This window comes from Mustela putorius, unplaced genomic scaffold, assembly GCF_011764305.1.
Source record: "Mustela putorius furo isolate JIRA1106 unplaced genomic scaffold, ASM1176430v1.1 tig00000561_pilon_pilon_pilon, whole genome shotgun sequence".
Classification (NCBI taxonomy): domain Eukaryota; kingdom Metazoa; phylum Chordata; class Mammalia; order Carnivora; family Mustelidae; genus Mustela; species Mustela putorius.
The window spans coordinates 1,718,758-1,741,420 of record NW_025421415.1 but is presented as its reverse complement, the minus strand read 5'-3'; the positions used below and the strand labels follow the sequence as shown (position 1 = coordinate 1,741,420).

The 22,663-nt window shown below is 37.4% G+C and overlaps 2 protein-coding genes across 7 annotated transcripts in view; one reads left to right on the top strand and one right to left on the bottom strand.

Moving 5' to 3' along the window:
• CSNK1G3 (casein kinase 1 gamma 3) overlaps nt 1-22,160 on the bottom strand; it is a 111,355-nt gene extending 89,195 nt beyond the window's left edge. For 3 of the 6 annotated variants that reach the window (XM_045081421.1, XM_045081423.1, XM_045081422.1), the window contains exon 1: nt 21,703-22,160. The gene's annotated coding sequence lies outside the window, so the exon portion shown is untranslated. The remainder of the gene's footprint in view (nt 1-21,702) is intronic. The other 3 variants (XM_045081424.1, XM_045081427.1, XM_045081425.1) reach the window with 1 other exon arrangement.
• Nucleotides 21,185-21,862, top strand: LOC123392420 (basic proline-rich protein-like). Its single transcript, XM_045081429.1, has one exon. The coding sequence runs from the start codon at nt 21,185-21,187 to the stop codon at nt 21,860-21,862; it is 678 nt and encodes a 225-aa protein (XP_044937364.1).
• Nucleotides 22,161-22,663: the final 503 nt, after the last annotated feature.

Sequence of the window (22,663 nt, the reverse complement as noted above, 5' to 3'; positions counted from 1 at the left end):
TTCCCAACTCAAAAAAAAAATTTTTTTTTAAAAGAGAAAAAGAAATAGGCAATGATCTGAATAGCCATTTTTCCAAAGAAGATATACCAACAGGTATACAAAAAAAGGTCCTCAACATCACTAGTTATCATGCAAGTGCAAATCAAAACCACAATGAGATTATTACTTTATACCTGTTAGGACAGCTATTATCAAAAAGGTAAGAATTAACAAATGTTGGCGAGGATATGGAAAAAAGCAAACCCTTGTGTACTGTTAATGGAAATATAAATTAGTATAGTCATTATGGAAAATAGTAGGAAGGTTGCTCAAAAAATCAAAAACAGAAGTACCATATGATCCAGTAATCCTGTTTCTGGGTATATATCCAAAGGAAACTGAAATAAATATCTCAGAGAGATATCTGCACTGCCATGCTCATGGAAGCACTATTTCCTAATACCCAAGATATGGAAACAAACTGTGTCTGTCATACATGAATGAAAAAAGAAAACAGGCTATATTCAATGGAACATTATTCAGCCATAAAAAAGGAAGTAAGTTCTGCCACTGGGACACCACAGATGAACCTCTAGAGCATTATACTAAGTGAAATACACAGACATAAAGACAAATACTACAGGGAACTGCTAATTTGTAGAATCTAAAAATAAATAAATAAATAAACCAAAACAAAAAAGTCCAACTCATAGAAACAGAGTAGAATGGTGGATGACAGGCACCAAGAGAAATGGAAAAAAGTAGGTCAAAGGGCAAACTTGCAGTTATAAGATCAGTAAGTTCTGAGGACCTAATGTACAGCAGGGTGACTACAGTTAGTAATATTGTATTGTATTTTAATAGTACTGTATTGTATATTTAAAATTTGCTTAGAGTAGATAACTGTCCTTATCAACCATCCAAAAAAAAAATAATTATGTAATGGAGTTGTTAATTAACTTGTGATGATTTTACAATGTACACAAAACATATTGTACACTTTACATAAAATTTTGTCAATTATGCCTCAGTAAAGCTATAAAAAAATAAAATTAAAATTAGAAAAAAAAATTTAAATTTGACATAGGGGGCACTCAGGTGGGTCAGTTGGTTGAGCGTCCAACTCTTGATTTAGCTCAGGTCTTGATCTCTCAGTAGTGAGTTCAAGCCCTGCATGCACTGAGCTCCACGCTGGGCATGAAGCCTACTTACAATAAAATAATCTGAGATAGAATCAAAAAGAATAGTATATGCATATTATTTTTAATTATAGAAATACTAGCTAAAGCATTTAAAATACTAAAATGCATTTAAAGCATTAAAAAAACATTTAAAGCATTAAAATGATAGGCTTTTAATTCTTCCTCAAGTGTTAAAAAAAGTGGTTTTATCTACTAAAAAATTCAAATATTAGAGATATGAGGAAGACACTATTATTTATATATCTTTCTCTTATTTTGATATTCTAGCATGCAGTCATTAATTTAATAAAAATATTAATTCTAACATGAATAAATAGACTTAGTCCTAATATAACTTAAAAATACTGTCAAAACCTAGTAAGAATATTTCAAGTTATTGAAAAGTAAAGTAGTAAGTGCCTATACAAATCATATTTTGTTTTGGTTTGGTTTACTTTTACTTTGAATGAAAATAGAGTCCACTAGTACTGGAACTCTTAACCTGAAATCCCTGGACCTTCTGAGCATTTTCTTAAGACAGAATCCATAACTTTCAACAGATTGTAAGATTATATGACCCTAAAAAAGTTAAGAACCACTGAATAGTATATCATTTTCTCACTAAATTATAGATGCATTTTTAGAAACAATCTATCCTAAAAACTAACATCTCTATTTAAAAGCCAGCCTTGTTAGAAAAAAGTATTTAGGGCAGTTTACAATACACACAGTACAAACCAACTGAGAAAATTTTCAAGTTAGGAAATCAAGCAAGCAGCTGGGTCATGCTAGAAATATAACTATATAATACTAAATACAAAATGGATACCACATAGTTCAGTACCCATACTTAATAAATTTATTTTTCTGATTTCTAATAGTCAAGCAAAAACAGAAATATAAGCAGATACAAGATTCAGAATGTCCATTAAAGTCACCCCAGTTGCTAAAAACCCACAAATAATCATAGTACTATTATACCTACAGATACAGTAATACTAGTAAAAAAAAATGTCTCTCAGAAGTTTTAAATTTAAACACTACAAGGAAGAAAATGGAAAAACACAACATAAAAACTTAAAAATCTGGCATCCAGAGAAATAAAACTACTGAGAGAACAAGTATCATACAAATATGCCTAGCATACACCTTCTGATAAGGCAAATTAAATAATGATCCATATGGCCTAAGGATATTTTTTTTTGCCTTAAGGGTATTTTAACTTTTATTTAAAAGATACTACCCTTTTAACTGAAACCCTAAACTATCTATAACCAAAAGAATGGACAAGAATTTGGGGCACCTAGGTGGCTCAGTGGGTTAAGCCACTGCCTTCAGCTCAGGTCATGATCCCAGGGTCCTGGGATCGAGTCCCGCGTTAGGCTCTCTGCTCAGCAAGGAGCCTGCTTCCTCCTCTCTCTGCCTGCCTCTCTGCCTACTTGTGATCTCTGTCAAATAAATAAATAAATTCTTTAAAAAAAAAAATGGAAAGAATTTAGTTAACATGCATAAAGCTACATGAATGTGCATAAACACTAGCAAAATATTTACAAATTATGTTTGATTCTGTCACTATTTTCAGCACACTGACTTAAATACTTACATTTAAAAGACATAATTTATTAAAGGGATGTATTTTAAAATTATCCTCAAGAACTGATAAACAAATACAAATAATCGTTTTGCTTTTAAGAACAAATACAATTTTGCTGTAACATCCACTAAGAAAGATTTAAAAAAAAAAAAAAAGACCTGCTAAATACAGAAAACATCACACATAATCTGATTAGATGAACAGAAATGTAGGCCACTGGCATACTCCTAATTTGATGATCAATGATGAATCTTCAAAACATAAAATAGAAAATCAGATTCTCTAATCTTCATGGGCCAGTAATTTAATACATTACAGAGCCAACTGGCCTTCTTTAGATTGCAACCACATAAAACAGAGTAAGTAGTCTGAGAACATGTCAGTATAGTATGTTCTACCTCATAAAAAAACACCTAGAGCTAGCAAAAGCTTTCAAATATTAATGAGCTGTTCTAATTTTTTTAAATGCTTATTAATACTCCATCTAGCTTCAAAATATTGCTGTAATACATATAGAATTGTTCCATGTACCTGTAATATTAAGTATGAAAATTTCTTGTGGTCATCTTTTCATGTTCAACATGTCTGTCAGTGTTTTTGCAAATACAAAATTAGAAATAATGGAAATTTTAAAATTAATTGTTTTTCACGTTACTTGTCACAGCATTGATTTCTCAATGCTTTATAACTTAAATGAAAAAGTCCATATTTAGTATATGTAATGACCCATTCAGCATTTCAAATGCCTTATTCAGTCTCTAAAAACTACATTACAATACATGTCTGCAGGCTTCTCCGAAATTTAAATGAGTAAGGATATTTGTGATGTGATGGCTACCGGCACATCACATGCTTCTATTAGCAGCAAGTGTCCCAGTTACTGGTTTCTGGCATGAGCTCAACTGTGGTTGTCTAAGAAAAGACTAAACACTTATTTTTAAAAGCTAAATCATTAACTGTAATGTCAAAAATGGAGATTAATTTCTGTAATTACATACTACAGAAACTTATTTTGTCTCAGAAAACATTTAGTAACTATCATCAACACTACAGTTTTGAAACCTGACTTCAGTGATGCCCCCTGTATATTCCTCTCAAGATCCAGGAAACTCTAGTCTAAAAATTGCCCCCAGTTCTATTAGAACAGGGTTTCCCAAAGTGTGGATCATAACCCTAAATCAGTAGGTTTGTTCAACTAATATAAGAAGTCCTGAGCAGCACTTTTTTAAATGAAATAGTATTATACAGAAAAGAAAATGGAATACACAAAGGTCATAAAGATAGTTTTGTTCAGTGAGATTTTGTTTTTGTTCTTTTTATCAATGTGTATGTATCCACGGGTCACAATGGAAAATACATCTTTACAGGTTGTGATAAACAGATTTCTATGTACGGTCAGAGAAGATTTCTAAGTTTGAAAGCTGTAATAAATATGTAACAGCACAGGAGTATCAAACCACGGTAGGTTATAATCAGTTATAAGTGAGTCAAATTTTAAAGAGAAATTTTATTAAAGTCTAAATTTTCTTAATATACATAAACATTACTGAATATCTAATTCAGTAAATTTTCTAACTATCTAGTTGTGACTCTTTTCTAGTAACTAGGATATGACTATATCATAGATCTTCAAAATATCTTTTGTGCCTCCTCTCTTCATTTTCACAGATGAACTTGTACTCTCATTGGTAATACATACCCCTTATCATAGCTAAGGAGTCTCAATGGTTGGAACAGGAAGGAAGTTTAATTTGAAAATATCCAGCCCCCTAAACATTTATTACATGTGCAGTCAGAGAAGCATAAAATACCCTCATCTCCTGCCCCTTTAAGCATCATGGGAATGAAAAATCAAGTAGAGGTCACAGTAAATTTCTATAAATGAAAAATTCACAAGATCAATCTCTATGAGTAGGTCACCTCACTGTAAAATTGCAAACACGGTTGCAAATCCCAATCATAGGAACAGTATTAAATTTAAACTCCAAGCCATCAAGGAAAAGTCATGTTCTGTTTTGAGAAGACTCACTTGCATTCAACAAATACTTACTGAATATCTACCCTGTACCAAGAACAATCCAAAGGTCTGGGGATATAGCAATGAACTTGTCCTAGAACAGGTCTCACCATGCCCTTTCTATCTACTTCATGAATCCCATGGCACAACAGTATACTTTTTAAATCAATTAAAAAGGATATCCTTCTGTATCCGAGCAAAACTAAAAACAGTTGGTTCCCAGGAGTTATGTTGTATAAAGCTGCAGCAAACTCTGAAACAAGAACAATGGACCCATGCTCCTAGGGAAGATAAAGGGTTCAGTTCCTGCAAGCCTCTGGTCACAACACTGTCAGCAAACAATTAATATACAACCTTGTTCACGAATGTTTCTGTGTAAAGATGCTTTATTTTAATACATCTTGTTGAGTCATTAACATTGAACTCGGAGCCAACAGCATTAAAATTCACACCTGAAATAAGCCCATGTAACACACATTTTCTCAAGAAAGCATATCACACAGGTTTTTTGAGTATAGGGAACACTAGGAAGCACTTCCATACTACATTTGGGGGTCATTTTAAACAGCAAAATCACTCCCCAAATGGCATTATATAGGCCCCCCAAAAAAAACAAAACAAAAAGGCAGAGCATCACCTTGTTCAGTTTGGGGTGGGAACATGCATGTTGGATAATTCAAATTTTTTGCCACTCTGCACATGTGCATGTACATATCATGAGTGCCTGGGAAAGCACCAAGAATGTTGATCTGGAGGCTACAAATAAATTTCAGCAAGTACAGAAAGCTGCAAATATAGAGTCTGTTAATAATGAGGATCAACCCTAATTGATGAGGGAAATTTCCTCTCTTTAAACATATTCCCATCTAATAAGTAAGAAATGACAGAATTCAAGTATGGTCATTATGCAACTCCTATAATGGAAGTAGGTAAGTATCACTTGCTGTTAACGTCAACAAAAAAAAAAAAATAAGATAACCTTTGAGCTTCCTGATGGAGGGGAAAAAAAAAAAAAAAGTGAACCTAATGAAACCTCTATATTTTACAGCCAATTTACAGGAAAGACAAGACACAAAGCTTTTACTTCTCAAACTTAAGATAGCCCATTTATTTTATCTGATGTCCTGAAGGGGAGGAATAGTTTATTGAACTCTACCTCCCCATTATCTATTATAACACATAATACATAGCAGACATTTATTTAATGTTTGTTGAATAAATGAGCAAATGAATGAATGAGTGAACAGACAATCTACCTCTTAGAAGTTTAGGAATGTGGGGCACCTGGGTGGCTCAGTGGGTTAAGCCGCTGCCTTCGGCTCAGGTCATGATCTCAGGGTCCTGGGATAGAGTCCTGCATCGGGCTCTCTGCTCAGCAGGGAGCCTGCTTCCCTCTCTCTCTCTCTCTCTACCTGCCTCTCCATCTACTTGTGATCTCTCTCTGTCAAATAAATAAATAAAATCTTTAAAAAAAAAAAAAAAGAAGAAGAAGTTTAGGAATGTTAATTTATAAGATCATGTCTTTTTCAAGGAAAGAAGAAAAGAAAAAGGTATGGACAGACAGGCAATTTACAGCTCAAAGTGGGGTAACACCTCACGAATCAAAGGTCATTTATACTGTAGTCTCTAATCTCTAAAACGTAGCAATGAACCAGAAGAAAAAAAATGAATGTACTAAAAGAGGTCACAAAATGCATATTTTACTAATTAAACAAAAAGAGCCCTTAAACTATATTTTACTTTAATCTTAAAATAATTCTAGTAAGTTTATTATTAGAAAATCAAACATAGCAGGAACAACTGAAGTGACTAGTAAAAATGTGACAGAAAACAAAGACAACCTTATACACCTTGATAAATTCTGACAATCTATGCATCACAGGACACTTTGTAACTGATGTGTAGAATGAGAACCCTGACTCAGCAGATCTGAACATGTTTAGAAAACACTGAGTAGTAATCACTTAAAAAAATACTAAAATAAAAAACTTTAGTATAAATTCAGTCTTCTAATTTATCTAACAGGTCATTGACTGATAAAACCAGATAAATGAAAAAGTACTTCAGAAAAGTCAGTAGCTGCTTCATACATAGTTCTTCTAATGAAATTCTATTTTTCTTTTTAACTACAGTGCTAATTTCTAAATTTGTAAAAATATATATAATCATCGAGTGTAGGCAAAGGTCACAAAATTAAAAGGTTCACTCAAGAGTATCGACATCTGAGGGACACCTGGCTGGCTCAGGCGGTTAAGTGTCAGCTCAGGTCATGATCCTAAGTTTCTGGGATTGAGCCCCACATTGGGGGGGGGGGGTCCTTGCTCAATGGGGAGCCTGCTTTTTCTACCCCTCCCCCTGCTGCTCTCTCTCTCTTTCTCTCTTTCTCTTTGACAAGTAAATAAAATCTTTAACAAAAAAATAGTATCAACGTTGGATAATTTTACTTAGGAAGCCAATCTTGTCAATTCTCATCATAGAAAGAACTTAATATTGTAACTGACAATAAATCATAGATAACCAAGCTAATTTCTACAAAATTCTATAATGAAATGTGCAACAAGTGATAGAAAAGCTTAAACTATCACTTCTCCAGACTAAGGATTTCTTTCTGCCTGGACCAAACCACAGGAATCTTTCTCCAAATAAATGCTGTAGCCAGAAGACAGAGACACAGAATTGAAAACACTTTAAGTCCCAATATGGCACCAGGGTTAAGGCCTAGTTTTTCTTTTCTTTTCTTCCTTTTTTTTTTTTTTTGAAAGATTTATTTATTTGAGAGACAGAAAGTATGGCGAAGGGGCAGAGAGAAAGGGAGAGTCTCAAGCTGACTCCACGCTGAGTGCAGAACCCAACTGATATGGGTATCGATCTCACAACCCTGAGATCAGGGCCTAAACCAAAACGAAGAGTCAGAAGCTTAACTGACTATACCACCCAGGTGCCTCAGGCCTGGTTTTTCTTACAGAGATCAGGGCTGGCTCATCTAAGCTAGAAAGAAAAGCTCCAAAACATCATGAAGATTGCATTCCCTAAAAACTGAGGTTCCCCTAAATCACTATCTATCTGATAAAGGTCTACAGCAATGAAAATATCATGTTCAGGCTGAATATTATTGCTATGGTGTTTGGGTATGCAATCAAATTAACAAGCTATTATTAAAAAGTAATTCAATACAGGAGATTTAAAGTTCAGGAACTGCTTATTACTAGAACTCTTCAACATTACTGGTGGAACTACAAAACGGTATACAGCTGCTCAGGAAAAGTTTGGCAGCTTCTCATAAAGTTAAACATACACTTATCATATGACCAATAATTCCAATCCTAGGAACTTAACAAGTCAAATGAAATTTTTAATTCACCAAAAAGAAAAAAAAAAAAAAAAACTGCACCCAAAAATGTTCAGGGCAGCTTTATTCCTAACTGCCAAAAACTGGAAACAAATGCTTCAAATGGTTAATGGATAAACATGCCCAGGTACATCCATATAATGGAACAGTGCTCAGGAGCAAAAAGAAATGACTGACACATGCTTCACCAAGACTGAATCTCAAATACCCTATGCAAAGGGAAAGGAGCTAGATTCAAAAGCCCACATACCACACAGTTCCATTAATATGCTATTCTGAAAAAGGCAAAAGTACAGAAACTGAGAAAAGATCAGGGGTTGCTAGGGGCTGGGAGGGGGAGAAGGGGTTTACTACAAAGGGGCAGAAGGAGGGCAATATTTGGACCTAACGGAATTGTTCTGTGCACTGATAGCAGGGGGGAGTGAACTTTAGTGTGCAAAAATGTAAAAACAGGAAAAAGAAAAAAACTTTATCTAATATAAAAAAAAAACCTTGCGACAAAATCATAATTAAGTGAAATGTTCCAAAAATTGAATACTTCCTTTAAATTTTCTGGCTAGCCCATAAATGCCTTTAATTTCAACTCTTACCATTTAAAAAAAGAAAACCTTTCTATAAAGTATTTCTCTACTTTTAAGCCTAAGTAGCTATATCAGATGCTTGTGTTTATTAGGATATTTAAAGTAGGGCCAATTTATTTGTGTGAGATACCTCATACAACAATGAAGATGCCCACTAAATTGGTTTGGAATGAGCACAGTGCCTCAGGAGGTATTTAATCAAGGTTCTTCCATGTTAATTCTCCCTAATAAAAAAGATGAAATGATTAATCCATTCATTCAACAAACAAGTAATCACGAGAGGCCTATCATGTGCCAAATACAGGAAATGAAATGGCACACAGACACTCAATCCCTGAAATCACACAGCATAAACAAACAATAATGTAAAGTATGATATGTACAAGAGAATTACAGCACTTTCCGAACACACAGCAAATGCACATAACCTATGTAAGCTCGAAATCTTCCATTAGTAACTACACTGTAAAATACTTACCATCTTGGTAAATTCAAAAACACAACGGAAAAAGCATGCACAACCGTGCTCACCACCCCATCACCCCCTCAGTGTTTAGGGAGGGAAACAAAGCAAAAGACCACGTACACAGAACACTAATAAGCAGTACAATATTCATTTCCCTATAATAAGGTCCTCTTCAGGGAAATTCCAAAATATGCAGATTTATTTGTCACCTTTCGCACCAGCAGGGCATTTTTTCCTGATTCAGAATACCATACATAATCCTGAACTTATCTTGTTAAGAAATATGATTTCAAAGGAGGGGAGGGTGGCGTAATAAAGAAAAGGAGAGAAAAGAAAAAAACAGAAAAGATGTGGGGGGGGGAGCCAGTTAAGTATATAGATCTTTGCAGTGAAGTCTTAAAAACAAATTAAGGAAGTTTAAGGAAACTAAAACAGAGGCATTACAACCACACCCCTGCTTCTTTCTGTAATGAAAAAGGAAGCCAAGAGCACTGCCTGCAGGTGCTTTGGTATGAAGTTACCATGTGCAGAGGTAAAATTATATAACCCCAAGGACTAAACAGAGTGTGTGATGAATGCTCGGCTACACCAGCTACCCAAAACATTTTCCATCCTGAGCATCCTAATTACACAATGCTCCTGGGACCACACTGGGGCCCACAGGACCAGGGTTAATAACTTAGTGCCAAAAAAACAGAAAAGCTTTCAACAACTGTTAAACAAACACAGATTAAAATAAAGTGCCTCTTGGTATGTATGTATTTACAAGAGAAAAAAAACACTAGGAATTTACTAGCATCTTAGTGAAACTCCATTTCAGAGGAATAAGATGCTAAGTAGTTTCAATGAAGAAACAAGAAGTAGAAGCAAATTAATGCAGTTTCCACAGGTCCCTTTCCAAAGTTCTTACAGCCAAGCATGTTCTGGAATCCTGAATTTTAGGGGATTTTTGACAGGTGATATAGTGTGTATGTACCACCTAACTTGTAAAAAGGTTGTGATGACACACAGAAGTCTGGAAAAGGACATTATAATCAAATTTACTATTTCTGCAGTGAAACCAACAAATCTATGAAATAAAGACACAACAGTTCAACCTAAGTTTTATGAAAAAATCAATTTATGCCAAACATACAAGAAAATATTTTTGGTTTCCAGAGCATTATGGATGTTAAAATTGTTGATAAGGAAACAGTATCCACTGCTCAGTCACTGTGTGTACAAAGTGTTACTGGAAGCCTTATAATCATGTGATTTTCTTGTGGAATTTTGGTGAACACAAAATAATTCTAAAAGTCTTCTCCAGGTTCACAAAGAACATGTCCTCTACAACTCCATCCACTTTAAAATTTCTTTACCACAAATTGTCCTTCTAGGGCAGTTTACAAAAGTCTAACCCTTGAAATTTACAGAGGAACTGCAAAACCCAATTTTGCCACCAATCAAACAATGTTCCTTGAATGGAATTTAACATATTAAACTCATCATAAAATGGTCTGTCAGGGCACTTCGGTGGCTCAGTGGGTTGGAGCCTCTGCCTTCAGCTTGGTCTTGATCCCAGGGTGCTGGTATCATCAGGCTCTCTGCTCAGCAGGGAGCCTGCTTCTCTCTCTGCCTGCCTCTATGCCTACTTGTGATCTCTGTCTGCCAAATAAATAAAATCTTTAAAAAAAAAAAAAAGGCCTGTTCTCATTGTACCACTACAGGCTGTAACTGGTAGGGGTGTTTGTGACCTAGGAAGTTACACCAAATATGGCACAAAAGAGGACGCTGACTGTCATAAATGACAAGATACAAAAACCACAAAATCCTTTTATCATAGTACATCTACATGTATACAAACACTGACTAAATAAGTCATAGACAACATACTATATTACACAATGTACTATAACTGAAGTAAATTATTTCCACTTAGGGGAAAACAAAGATATTTCTCATTGACGATGGTATAAAAAAGAGTAAAGCAGTACGCATGCAGTTATACTAAACTATTAATGCCTCTTTCAACCTTATGTTCCAGGAAAATACAATACAGTGATATTATAAATATGATAAATATATAAGCTATGACTAATAAACTTTTGATTAGCAACAATTCTTGTCTTCTTATACTTTAAAGATACAACTGTTTTTATCACTTAGGTTTCTTAAGATTCTCAGAGGCATCTGAGACGATGCTTTAATTTATTCTTGATAAACTTCCCTTTAACAAATATTCAAAACTTCAACAATCCTCTAATTTGGGGGCTGTATGTAGCAAAAACTGCTAATAACCAATGAATATAGTGGCTTCACTAAGGATTCTGGGTATGAAACTATTAAGAGAAGTCACTTTGTAAACCTGGTCCTCTTGCAAATGTTTCCTATACATTTCTTGTCTCACTTTGACACCCTTATCTCAATTAAAAAGAGAACTTGAAAGTTAAGAGCTAAGAGACGTGTAAAAGGGGAAAGAGAAGAAATCAGACATTTCAACACACTGGAATCACTTACAATAACCCTAAAATATATCAGCACCCCACCCCCAGATTCAAATATCAATTATCAGGGGTAGAATCCCTTTACCCATCATGTTTTTTAAGGTCCCCAAAAAATGTTAATGTGAAGTCAGGGCTGAGAACCACCGGGATACATAGCCCTCCTCACAAACACTTTTCTCTTTTTTTTTTTTTTTAAAGATTTTATTTATTTATTTGACAGAGAGAGAGATAGAGATCACAAGTAGGCAGAGAGGCGGACAGAGGCGGGGGAAGCAGGCTCCCTGCTAAGCAGAGAGCCCCATGCAGGGCTCGATCCCAGGAACCTGAGATCATGACCTGAGCCGAAGGCAGAGGCTTAACCCACTGAGTCACCCAGGTGCCCCAAACACTTTTCTCTTATTTCTAGTCAGTGGTAGCTGACTTTATCTTTAAAACTACCCCTTTTTGTTCTCATTTACTCCATCACAGAAAAAAATTTACTAATCTTGAATTAGAAGATTTTAAACAAGTGCTTATAATAAAAGACATTTTGATTTATCTCACATTCTCATTCCCAATCCTCAGGATTTTATTTTTCATTCAGTCTTCACAAACAACTTCATCAGTACTTGGCAACTAAAATGTGTATCAACAGTGGAACATACAATAAACATACATATGACACATACTGTTATCAACCTGTAACAGATTATCAGAAAATACCCACACCCAAAGGAATGATTCTAAAGAGCTGACTACATTTGGATATTTCATGAACTATAAACTACTTTCAGAACTCAAATGTACAAAAGAATATGAGCTACAATATGCTCACATTCGTATGACAGAAAAAAGAACTCAGTACATCATCTACCATTTTTTTTTACTATACTCATGATTACATGATTACAGTTTATTATAGTAAAAAGATAAAGATTAAAATCAACAAAGGGAAAAAATGCATGGGTTGAAGTCCAGTGGAAACCAAGCCTTGAGTTTCCAGTATCCTTTCCTAGTGGAATCATATGCATTTAGTTAATTCTTCTTACACTAACTTGTGTAAGTGTTACCAACCTGATGATATTACTGGTGTTACATAGATAATTACTGGTATTACACAGGGAAGCTCACCTGAACACTGATGTTCAGTGTTTTTTTTTTAATATATAAAATGTTTTTTTTAATAATTTTTTATTTTTTATAAACATATATTTTTATCCCCGGGGTACAGGTCTGTGAATCACCAGGTTTACACATTTCACAGCACTCATCTACCATTTTTTAAATGAAAATTGGTATTACAAGATTCCACATCTTTAAGATGTATACTTATTTTGATTCACATTATTTTCAGATCTCTAGAACAAAAGAATATAATAATACCTTAAAAATATGCAACTGCAAATACCAGTTTCTGAAAACGTCACCAACGACTGACATCTACTAGTTTCACCTCCAAAACAATACTAGGTTATGTTTGCACTTCAAATCAGGATTTTATTAAAAGGTCTTGTAGCCACACATTTGCATACCATAAAACTAGAAGAATACCAGGAATTTTCCCTCTTCTTTACCTATAACATTACCTACTGTATTTGCCTGCCATCTGAAAGTATTCATTGCTGGAATATAAAATAAGTATTTCACAAAAACAGAAAAAATAGACATGACACAGACTGACTGTGAGGGAAAAAAACATTTTCACTTCCCTTTTTACTAAAGGAAACTCTGACTATGACTTTGACTCTAATACAGTGGCCTCTAATACACTGCCAAGTTTACCACCTGAAGTCAAAAACACACAAGTCTTAAAAATAGGTAACACAAAGAGAACTATTAAATACTCAGAAGTCCAGTACTTTCATACAGTACACTTGTATCAAAAGGTATTATATGGCCAATTTCCACTTAAAATTTTAAGGTAAATAGCTTTTAAAAGTAAAATTCTAAAAGTAAAGACAATTACAAAGCAGCCCTGCATTCCAGGCATACTTTACCCAAGGTAATATACAAACAAAAGCAGAAGTATGTTAAAATCTAAGTTGGTAAAAACATCCTACCCCAGGATTCTCTTCTTTTCTTCCTCCTTAAAAAAAAAAAAATTTACTCTTTTTCCTGATGGTAAATAATAATGATTAATTATAGCGGAAGATCCAAACAATATAAAGAAGAAAAAGTGTAAAAATAAAAATCACCACGAATCTCGCTACTTACAAATAATTGTCATTAACATAAATACCCTTGCAGAGGATAGACAGATCTAGTCTGTATATATACCAGTGCCACAATGACAATGAGAAGAATTGCAACAATTAAAATCCTGTGTGTGTGTGTTATACACATACACACACACACACATGCATTTTTTTACATACACTACAGGTACAAAAATTTTTAATATAACAACTTTCTTGAATTTAAACATACATAAATTGTTCCAAGCACTCATTCTGCTTCTGCATTTTCATTTAAACAGGCCAGGTTTGAGGTTACTTGTCTGTCTGTGTGTTGCTGTGCTTGAGGGAAGATTAAAAAATGTGTCAGTTTATTTGACTTAAAAAAAAAAAAAAACAAAGAAACAAAAAAACAATCTCTAGCTAAAATTTTCCAAACCCTGGAAATACGTACCTGTACTAACGACAGTTGGCTGACTGCTTTACAGAACTACCTCATGGTCCCAAGCAAAACTGTAAAGCAGACAAAACTTTTCAGGGCCTCCTATCTCTTGGGTCAGAAAGAGCACCATACTAGCAATTAGGAAAGGAGAGTACACCCACCAAGAGTGTGCTGTGAGAATTTCACTCAACCTTCCCATGATTTGTTTTATTTCAATTCCAAAATTCTGTGATTCTCCCGTGTCCCCATTCCCCCACCAATTTTTTGCTTCTCAAGATAGGTAAAAATTATCCTTTCCTCCTATCTCACTAGGATCCCATGATTCAAAATAAACCCTTCCTCTGACTAACAAATTCCCATTTCCTCAACTCACTTATCGTCCTCTAAGTGAGAAGAAGAAAGAAATCTGATGAGATCAAAGGCACGCACAATTTTTGGAAAGGAGGGAGGGCAACAACTCAGAAAAACATTTAAGTAAGTTTATAGGTACGAATTTTTAATCTAAAGTTATAATGGCTTTATGAGTTTCATGGAAAAAAGATATAATCTTACAACTTGAAAAACTCCTTTTATTGATGCAAAGATAGTCAATAAAAAAACATTGTTTTAAGCTCCTAAAATATTCATCCCTGAGCATATTTAAGAGTATAAAACAGAAGCAGCTTTCTAATCTTTCATCTACTACATCTGTACAACCCTTTAAAGTTCAAAGTGCATTTATATGCATTATTTATTTTCATTCTCAAAACAAGCAGATGTAGTGGTCACTATTGATTGCCTCTCTAACATCCATTTTCTCCATATTCTCCCCCCCACCATATTCTTCCTTCCCACAATTTTTTAAAATATCTTCCCTCCACAATGTAACTCAGGAAACCATGACCCCATCCCCAACAGCAGGGGATGTATCCTGATTAACAGAAATCAACTATGATAACCCTATTCCCCTTGTCATGACTGGTTAGGAAATACACATGACCTAATTCTGGTCAATAAAACATGAAAGGAAAAGTATGCTGGTAAGCTTGTGCAAAACATTTCCTGGCCAATGCATGTCTAGATGTGATCTTGCTACCAGCCTGAGGATGAATCCAACACAAAGAGGAGAGCAGAGCCAAAAAAATCAGAGGCAGACCAAAGCTCTGAAAAACTAGCCCTACCTCAATACTTCACTGTTCCATACCGGAAACTACTGCATTTCAGCATTAAGATGCAGAGACACCAAGATAAATAGCAAAACCTATCCATCTCTCCTTCCCCAACCTGGACCTCCTTTCCTATAAACCTGAAAGTTTTCCTTCACACTTGAGCTCAGCTAGGCAAGACAGGAGGGCAGCTCCTGTAAGCTGCTAGACCAGCATGCTTTGAACCAAGCTCAACAGCTCCTGGTACACATCAAGCGTATGGCATTTCCTCTTCCAAGGGGCAATTTCCTCTACCAATTCACTCCAGTAGTCCCTACGCTGGTTGAGGAGATCCTGGGATTCTAAGGCGGCTCTTCTCTATATAAAAGCTGAAAGGTAGAACACAAAATCAGATCAAGGACCACATGGGAAAATATGTGAAAACCACAGGTTTATCACTTGAATAGATAATTAAATAATTCACCCTAAGGTATTAATGAATATAGCAGAAATACCAGAATTTATTTCTTTTTTATAAGAGGATGCTATTAAATCAATCTATAAGGGTATAAAATAGATGGTATTTTAGAAGCAGATACTCTCTTTAATATATAATTAACCAAGAGTTTCTAAGTTAACTAACTTAGAAAAGGGGAATCATGGGGTGCCTGGGTGGGTCAGTCAATTAAGCCTCTGACTCCTGGTTTCGGCTCAGGTTATGATCTCGGGACTGTAACACTGAGCCCCGAGTTGGGCTCTGTGCTCAGCACTGAGTCGGCTTGAGATTTTCTCTCTCCCTCACCCTCTGCCCTCCCCCTGCTCTCTCACACTCACTCTCTTTCCCTCCCTTGCTCTCCCAAATAAATTTTTAAAAACTTAAAGAAAAATAAAAAGACATGAAATGAGGTCATGAAAAAGTCCACATATCTTGAACATTTTCTTGCAACTAAAACATTAAAAAAATGTACATTCCCAAGACAGTATGATTGGTCTACAGACCAATCTCTTCTTTCTCTTCTTTCTTGCAAAAACCACACCTATTGTACATCACCTGTGATTTCCAGTTTCTGTTTTTTAAATATGGATGGACTTCTTACAAAACTTAGGCACAAACATTGCAGATTCGTTTTAGATTTTTAGGGTTTAATGAGGGTTCCCCTCATGGTTTAAAGTCTTCTCACCCACACCTATTTTAACTATAATTATTTTAGCTATTCACCTGTTTTCAAAGGAGCCAGAGGTTCTTATACAAATAACTTTTTGCCTCTATACTTCACTAAATAATGTTTCATTAAACTATAATTACAACATTAAGTACAAGTGCCATCAACGATTTGTTGAGGGTAAACACAAATAATTCTTGCTAAGTATAAAATAACTAGTGGGATTAAAAATTGAAAAACAAACTAGAGAATAGTCTACTGCCATTTAATACCACATGGGCATCAAGCAGTAAATGAATGAAGAATATCAATTTTTTGAGTGGGTTGAACAGGTGAGTTAAAACACAGTCTCCTCAAACAGGTGTTCCCAAGAGTCTTTGCTTATTCTGCCCACCAGTCAACCTTCTGACAACTCATAGGTATCTTTTAAAATTTTTTTAAGATTTTATTTATTTATTTGACAGAGAGAGATCACAAATAGGCAGAGAGAGATGGGGGAGAAGCAGGCTTCCTGCTGAGCAGAGAACCCGATGCAGGACTTGATCCTAGGACCCTGAGACCACGACCTGGGCTGAAGGCAGAGGCTTAACCCACTGAGCCACCCAGGCACCCAACTCATGAATATCTTAAGAAAAAGAGTAACCAAAAAAAAAAAAAAAAAAAGAAAAGAAAAGAAAGAAAGAAAAAGAAAAAAGAAAGAAAGAAAGAAAGAAAAAGAAAAAGAGTTTCATGAGATTTTACTTACTTCTAGTGCAAGCTATAAAAAATGTGGATGTGATTTAGGCATATGTGGATATAATTCAGCTACAGACCTTCATTAAATTAAATTATAACTGTGTGATCTATTATTAGTCAAGAAAATGACCAAAGTGTGTGTCTTCTCTACCAAATACATAAACACTGCAGGCTCATTGTTAAGAATTCTTTCTTACAACAAAGATGATAGGCAAGGAGTGGTAAGTGAGAATATAACCAATCACTTACTATAGTTTAAGAACAAATCACTACACACCTTCCTAAGGTCCCATAATTGGAAGAAACTCTATGGTTTAGGAAACATTTATGGTTCTAAATCCCAGCTCTGAGAAGGGAGCTAGAAAAAACATGGCTAATAGCACCTTGAAAAATGTGTATAAAACTTATCTCTCCTTATATCTCTCTCTCATTCCTTATTTTCTGAGTAATGCAGAGCATCTTCCCAAGTCACTTTACACTCATAGGTAATACACACTTGATTTCTACCTATTAAGAATCCCAAATATGGTTCTGTCTTTTAGGACATCATCACAAAAGGATACCCTGAGTTAGCTTTAGTCACTAGAACCACATTGACCATTCCTATGCAATCTCTACAACTAAAAAACTACAGATACCCCCTGAGTTAGCTTTAGTCACTAGAACCACATTGACCATTCCTATGCAATCTCTACAACTAAAAAACTACAGATACCCCCAAAATTGCCATTTCCAAAAAAGTTCCATCTTGAAGAACCAACACCCCAACATATACTAACAATACTAATCAGTACCACTAAGTGCCAACCTCTCAAGAAAACATAAAAAAGGAAGAGGATGGAAGATTAGGGAAAAAACAGGTATTTGGTGGTTTAAGACTCTGAAATCAGGAAAAAAACGACTTAAATAAGCACTGTGCTGTATCTTTAAAAGGTTGCTTAAACTCTAGTTGACTGTTTCCTATTGTCAAAAGCAAAGATTATACACCATATAACAAAAAAATGTTGTCTTGACAGTATCATCTTGGTCCCTTACAAAGCCGGCAGTTAATAAATTTTAACAAGTATTAGTGTTTTAAATGGAAGGTTCATGATAATTCAGTTATACTTGGGTTCACAAATTCAGTTTATGTATACCACATATATATGTGTGTATATATGTATATATACCATATATATGTGTATATATGTATCTATCATATATATGTGTGTATGTATATATATCATACATATATGTATATATATCCTTTTTGGACATCTAAAAGGAACAGTTAGTAAAACCCATCAAAAACCTTCCCAAAAAGGTGAGTCTACTACATAGACATAAACACTATTATTGTTGAGGGTGGTATTTTTCTAAGTATTTCTTTGATAAGGATATAAAGTTTGGGGTTAAATTCTGTAAGGGTCATTTAATATTTAAGATAACTAAAAACCTTATACATATTATCTGGAACCATGAACACCTCCCATTTTACCATCCCACTGTCATGGCCAATTCTCCCTGTATGTGGATTCCTTATATTTCACTTTATCCATAGCGAATCTCACCTTCAAATGCATTCAGAATAATACAACTATATAATGGCCTGTGTTTTGTGTTGTTTAATATTGCAGCTTTCCCTCAATTTAGTTTGAAATATCCTTTTAGGGAACCCTCTAAAACTTAAAACAACCACTTGTTCCCTTGTGAGAAACTCTGAATCAATAAAATACACCAGAAAAAAGAGCCTATTGCCAGTACAGAGAGGATTACAGAGGGGACAGAGAAATAAACAGAGAGCTTCCCATTTCTTCCAGAGGCTCCTTGTTACAGCCTGGATTCATTTCATATACCACCAATTACCAGACACACCCATATTCAAATTCAAGTACAGAAATATGACAAAGCCAAGTATGGTGTTGTAGATTATATACTTCTCTGCTTTCCTCCATCAGCATAAATGATAACACGTTGATTATTCTGTTACAGTTTGTTTCCTTGAACTTAATATCCTTATTTGCCTACCTACTTCCTAGAAGCATAAAATCTGGACATTTGGACCTTTATACCTCAAACTGACTCAGTTTTAAATACAAGGCATTCTGGACTTCCACGGCTCAATCTCCACCTATTTTCATAGTTTCCTCTCCCACAAAGACCTCCAAGCACAGCAGCCTCATGTGCAGTTCAACAAGCCCATAATACCCAACCAACACGCCTCTGCCCAAAAACTACCCCCCACACACACCCCGTTTTGCCCATTCAAATATTTTAATGCCCAAATGGATTGTTACCAGATCTAAAGTCATTCATAACTCCCCAGTTAAAAATTAGTATCTCTCTCTCTCTCTCACACATTCACACACACACAGCCCCCATGCTTCCATTCACCTCCAATAAATCCCACAGGTGTTTTGTGTTGCCATCATTTCCGTGCATGTCTGCTGCTCCCCTTTAAGACGGCTACTGGGTCTGAGTCATTTTCATATTCTAACCACTCTTCCATCCTCACCAGAGTAAAGTTCCTTTGCTGATGGTAAAAGTCCAGGTTGAACTGAACTACTCCTTGATTTTAATTCCTGCCTTTTTATTTGAAGGAATAAATGAATATCATGTGTTGAATATTTTGGTAAGAGTTATCACTTTGTAAATCTAACAAAGACAATGTCAATAATTACATAATGCATTAACTTCTGAGTTGATGAGTGGCAGAAGAGGTAAGTGAACACAATAAATCACCACTGAAGATTATCATTTTCTAAGATTCCCCCAAAAAAGTCTCATATATATCAATATTAACATTAACCTTTCTGTCCCCATTCTAATAAGAAGTGTTAATAACTGATGCATATGCAGAAGTGCAAGCTCTCTGGAAGCCGAAGTGTCCGTACATTCCAGAGAATCTATGTCAAAGCCATGCAATTTATTTGGTAATACCTCCTTTTAATGCCAATTAATGTGATTTTTACCTTACATGCAATAAAAAGGGCTAATATATACAAAGGATACTTTATCTTAGCTCAGAATATAGACAGGACAAAGTATGGTAAGAGTTATGAAATACACTAAGCAGAACCCTCCACCCTACCCCGAAAAAAGTTATGAAGAATGTCACAAACTGTATTTGATTTTTGGAGGAAAATGGTTTCTTAAACTGGCCTCCTATCTTTGTAACCCTAACTCATTCTTATAATCTGTATTATTTTTCCTCCACTTTTTATTTACAGGGAAAGCAAATATTCCTCAAAAATATATCCGTGGGTTTAAAATTTAAATTTTTTTTTAATTTTAAAAAGTATTCCAACTCAGATGTAGTTGAACATCTCTTACTGTGAGCAAATGCCATTCACTAGTAACTGCACAAGAAATAAATACTGACTTATTTTCTTAACCTATTAAAAATCAGAAGGTTTTTCATTTTCCAATTAAAGTCCACGTTTTAACACAAAAGGTTAAAAAGGGGTCACTTATTGGCCAGCCTCCGTACTCATTACAACAGAGTTACAACTAATTCGCACAGTGTAGCAACAGTAGCCATCTCCCACACACGCGCGCACATACACACACACACACACACTCTCTCTCTCTCCCACCCATTAACTTTTCCTCCTTCCTTGGGAAAACTAGAATGATCCTAATACAGGCCTAACTACCCCCACCCCAGGAGCACACACACATCTCCATCACCGCCCCACGGAAAAGCAATGTGGTAGCTGTGGACCAAGAGCACCGACGCTTCGGTGTGTCACTTCCCCTGCATGTGGGATAAACAAACAAACCAGCACCTTAACAGTAGCCAGCAGAGAAAATTTGTTTCCCTCGACTAATGCCTTGGTTAAGTTTTAAGCTAAGTCAAAAGCTCTAACAAATAGGTAAATCCCAGCCCCCCCACACACACCCCCAACAGACACCCCAGCGGGAAGTTTCCCCCTGAAATGAATGTTGACCCTGACACCTCCTTCCAGCAGCCAGATGCCTCCCTCCCTCCGGCCCAAACCCCCACTCCGAGCGTAATTGTCTGGACACAATCAGGAGCCCCAGGGCTGCGCTCCCGACCTCAAAAACCCCTCCCTGCAGAAGCCCCCGCCTTCCCCGGCTCGCCCACCTTCCCCCGCGTCCCCACTCGCGCAGCACCGCTCGGCAACTTCTGCACGCGCCCGGCCCGCCGCCCGCGGCCCCCTCCCCAGCCGCCCAGCCCTCGGCGCCCTCACCCCCCCGGGCCGCGGCCCCTCCCGTCCTCCCTCCGCGCCGCCAGCCCGCCGGGGTCCTCGCCCACCCCTCCTCCTCCTCCTCCACCTCCGCGGCCCCCCGCCTGCCGCGCCGCCCCCGCCGCACCCCAGCCCGGGACCCCAGCCCACCCAGCCCCACCCGGGAAGGAGGGAGCCGCGGCCGCGTTGAGGCTGCCGCGGGGCCGGGGCCGGCCGGCCGCGCGCCACCGCGGAGGGGGCTTTACCTCAGAGGCGCGGCCGCGAGCTGCGGGGTCGGTCCCGGGCGCGGGCGGCGCCCCCTGCTCCGTCAGTCAGCGGCGGCGGGGGCAGCCGCGGCGGCACATCACACCCGCCGGCGACCGGAGGAGGAAAGCGAGCCACGCAGGGAGGGAGCGAGCGAGGTAGGGGGGGGGAAGGAACGAGCGAGGGAGGGAACGCCGCTCGGCTCGGGCTCGCTCTCTGCACTACTGCCGGTGCCTCCTACCGCCGCCTCTGGCCGGAGAGTCGCCGCCCGGGCCGCTGCTGTCGCCACCGATGCAGCCGGGAATGAATGCACAGCGGCGCCTCGCTTATCCGGAGGTCAAACATCCTTCTGCCTCGGGCATCCGGATCGGCGCCGGACCCGGAAGTGAACACATGGAAAAAAAAAATAAAAAAGGAAAGCGTCTCTCTAGCGGCGGCGGCCCCCAAGCTCCCGCATCAGCGAAAAGAGCCGAGCAGAGCCGAAGATTACAGCGGCCTGCTCGGATTGGCCGGTTCTCCGACCGGAAGAAAGGCGGCACGTTCATTGGCTGGCGAGGCGCATAAAAGCCAAGCCACTCCTCCATCCCCACCTCCGCGCGAGCCGTGCGTGAGGGGGAGCGTGGAGTAATAGTGGATACGGGTATGTTCCTCTGGGCGAGGCTAGGAGAGGCGAGGCTTGGCGAGGTGTCTGAGGGAGCCCTGGAAGAAAACGCTCCCATGATTAAGGACAACTACTAAAAATTCCGCGGTTTGGGTGACCAAAGAGCCTAAGGGCGCCATTGTGCCAAGTGAGGTTCTGGAGGCTTCGCCGAGCACCGCCTCCAGGTGCAGAATTTTAGGGCCCTGGCCTAAGGGAGTGACCTCACCGGGTTGACATTTTTCCCCCGCTTTTTTGGGACCTCGGTGCTGGAACAGGGATGCAGCTGCTTGGAACTCGGAGCCCTTGGCTCACGTTTGCATCCC

Bases quoted from the DNA above. Each gene is read 5' to 3' on its own strand.
- LOC123392420 (XM_045081429.1), top strand. From the start codon at position 21,185: ATGAATGTTGACCCTGACACCTCCTTCCAGCAGCCAGATGCCTCCCTC.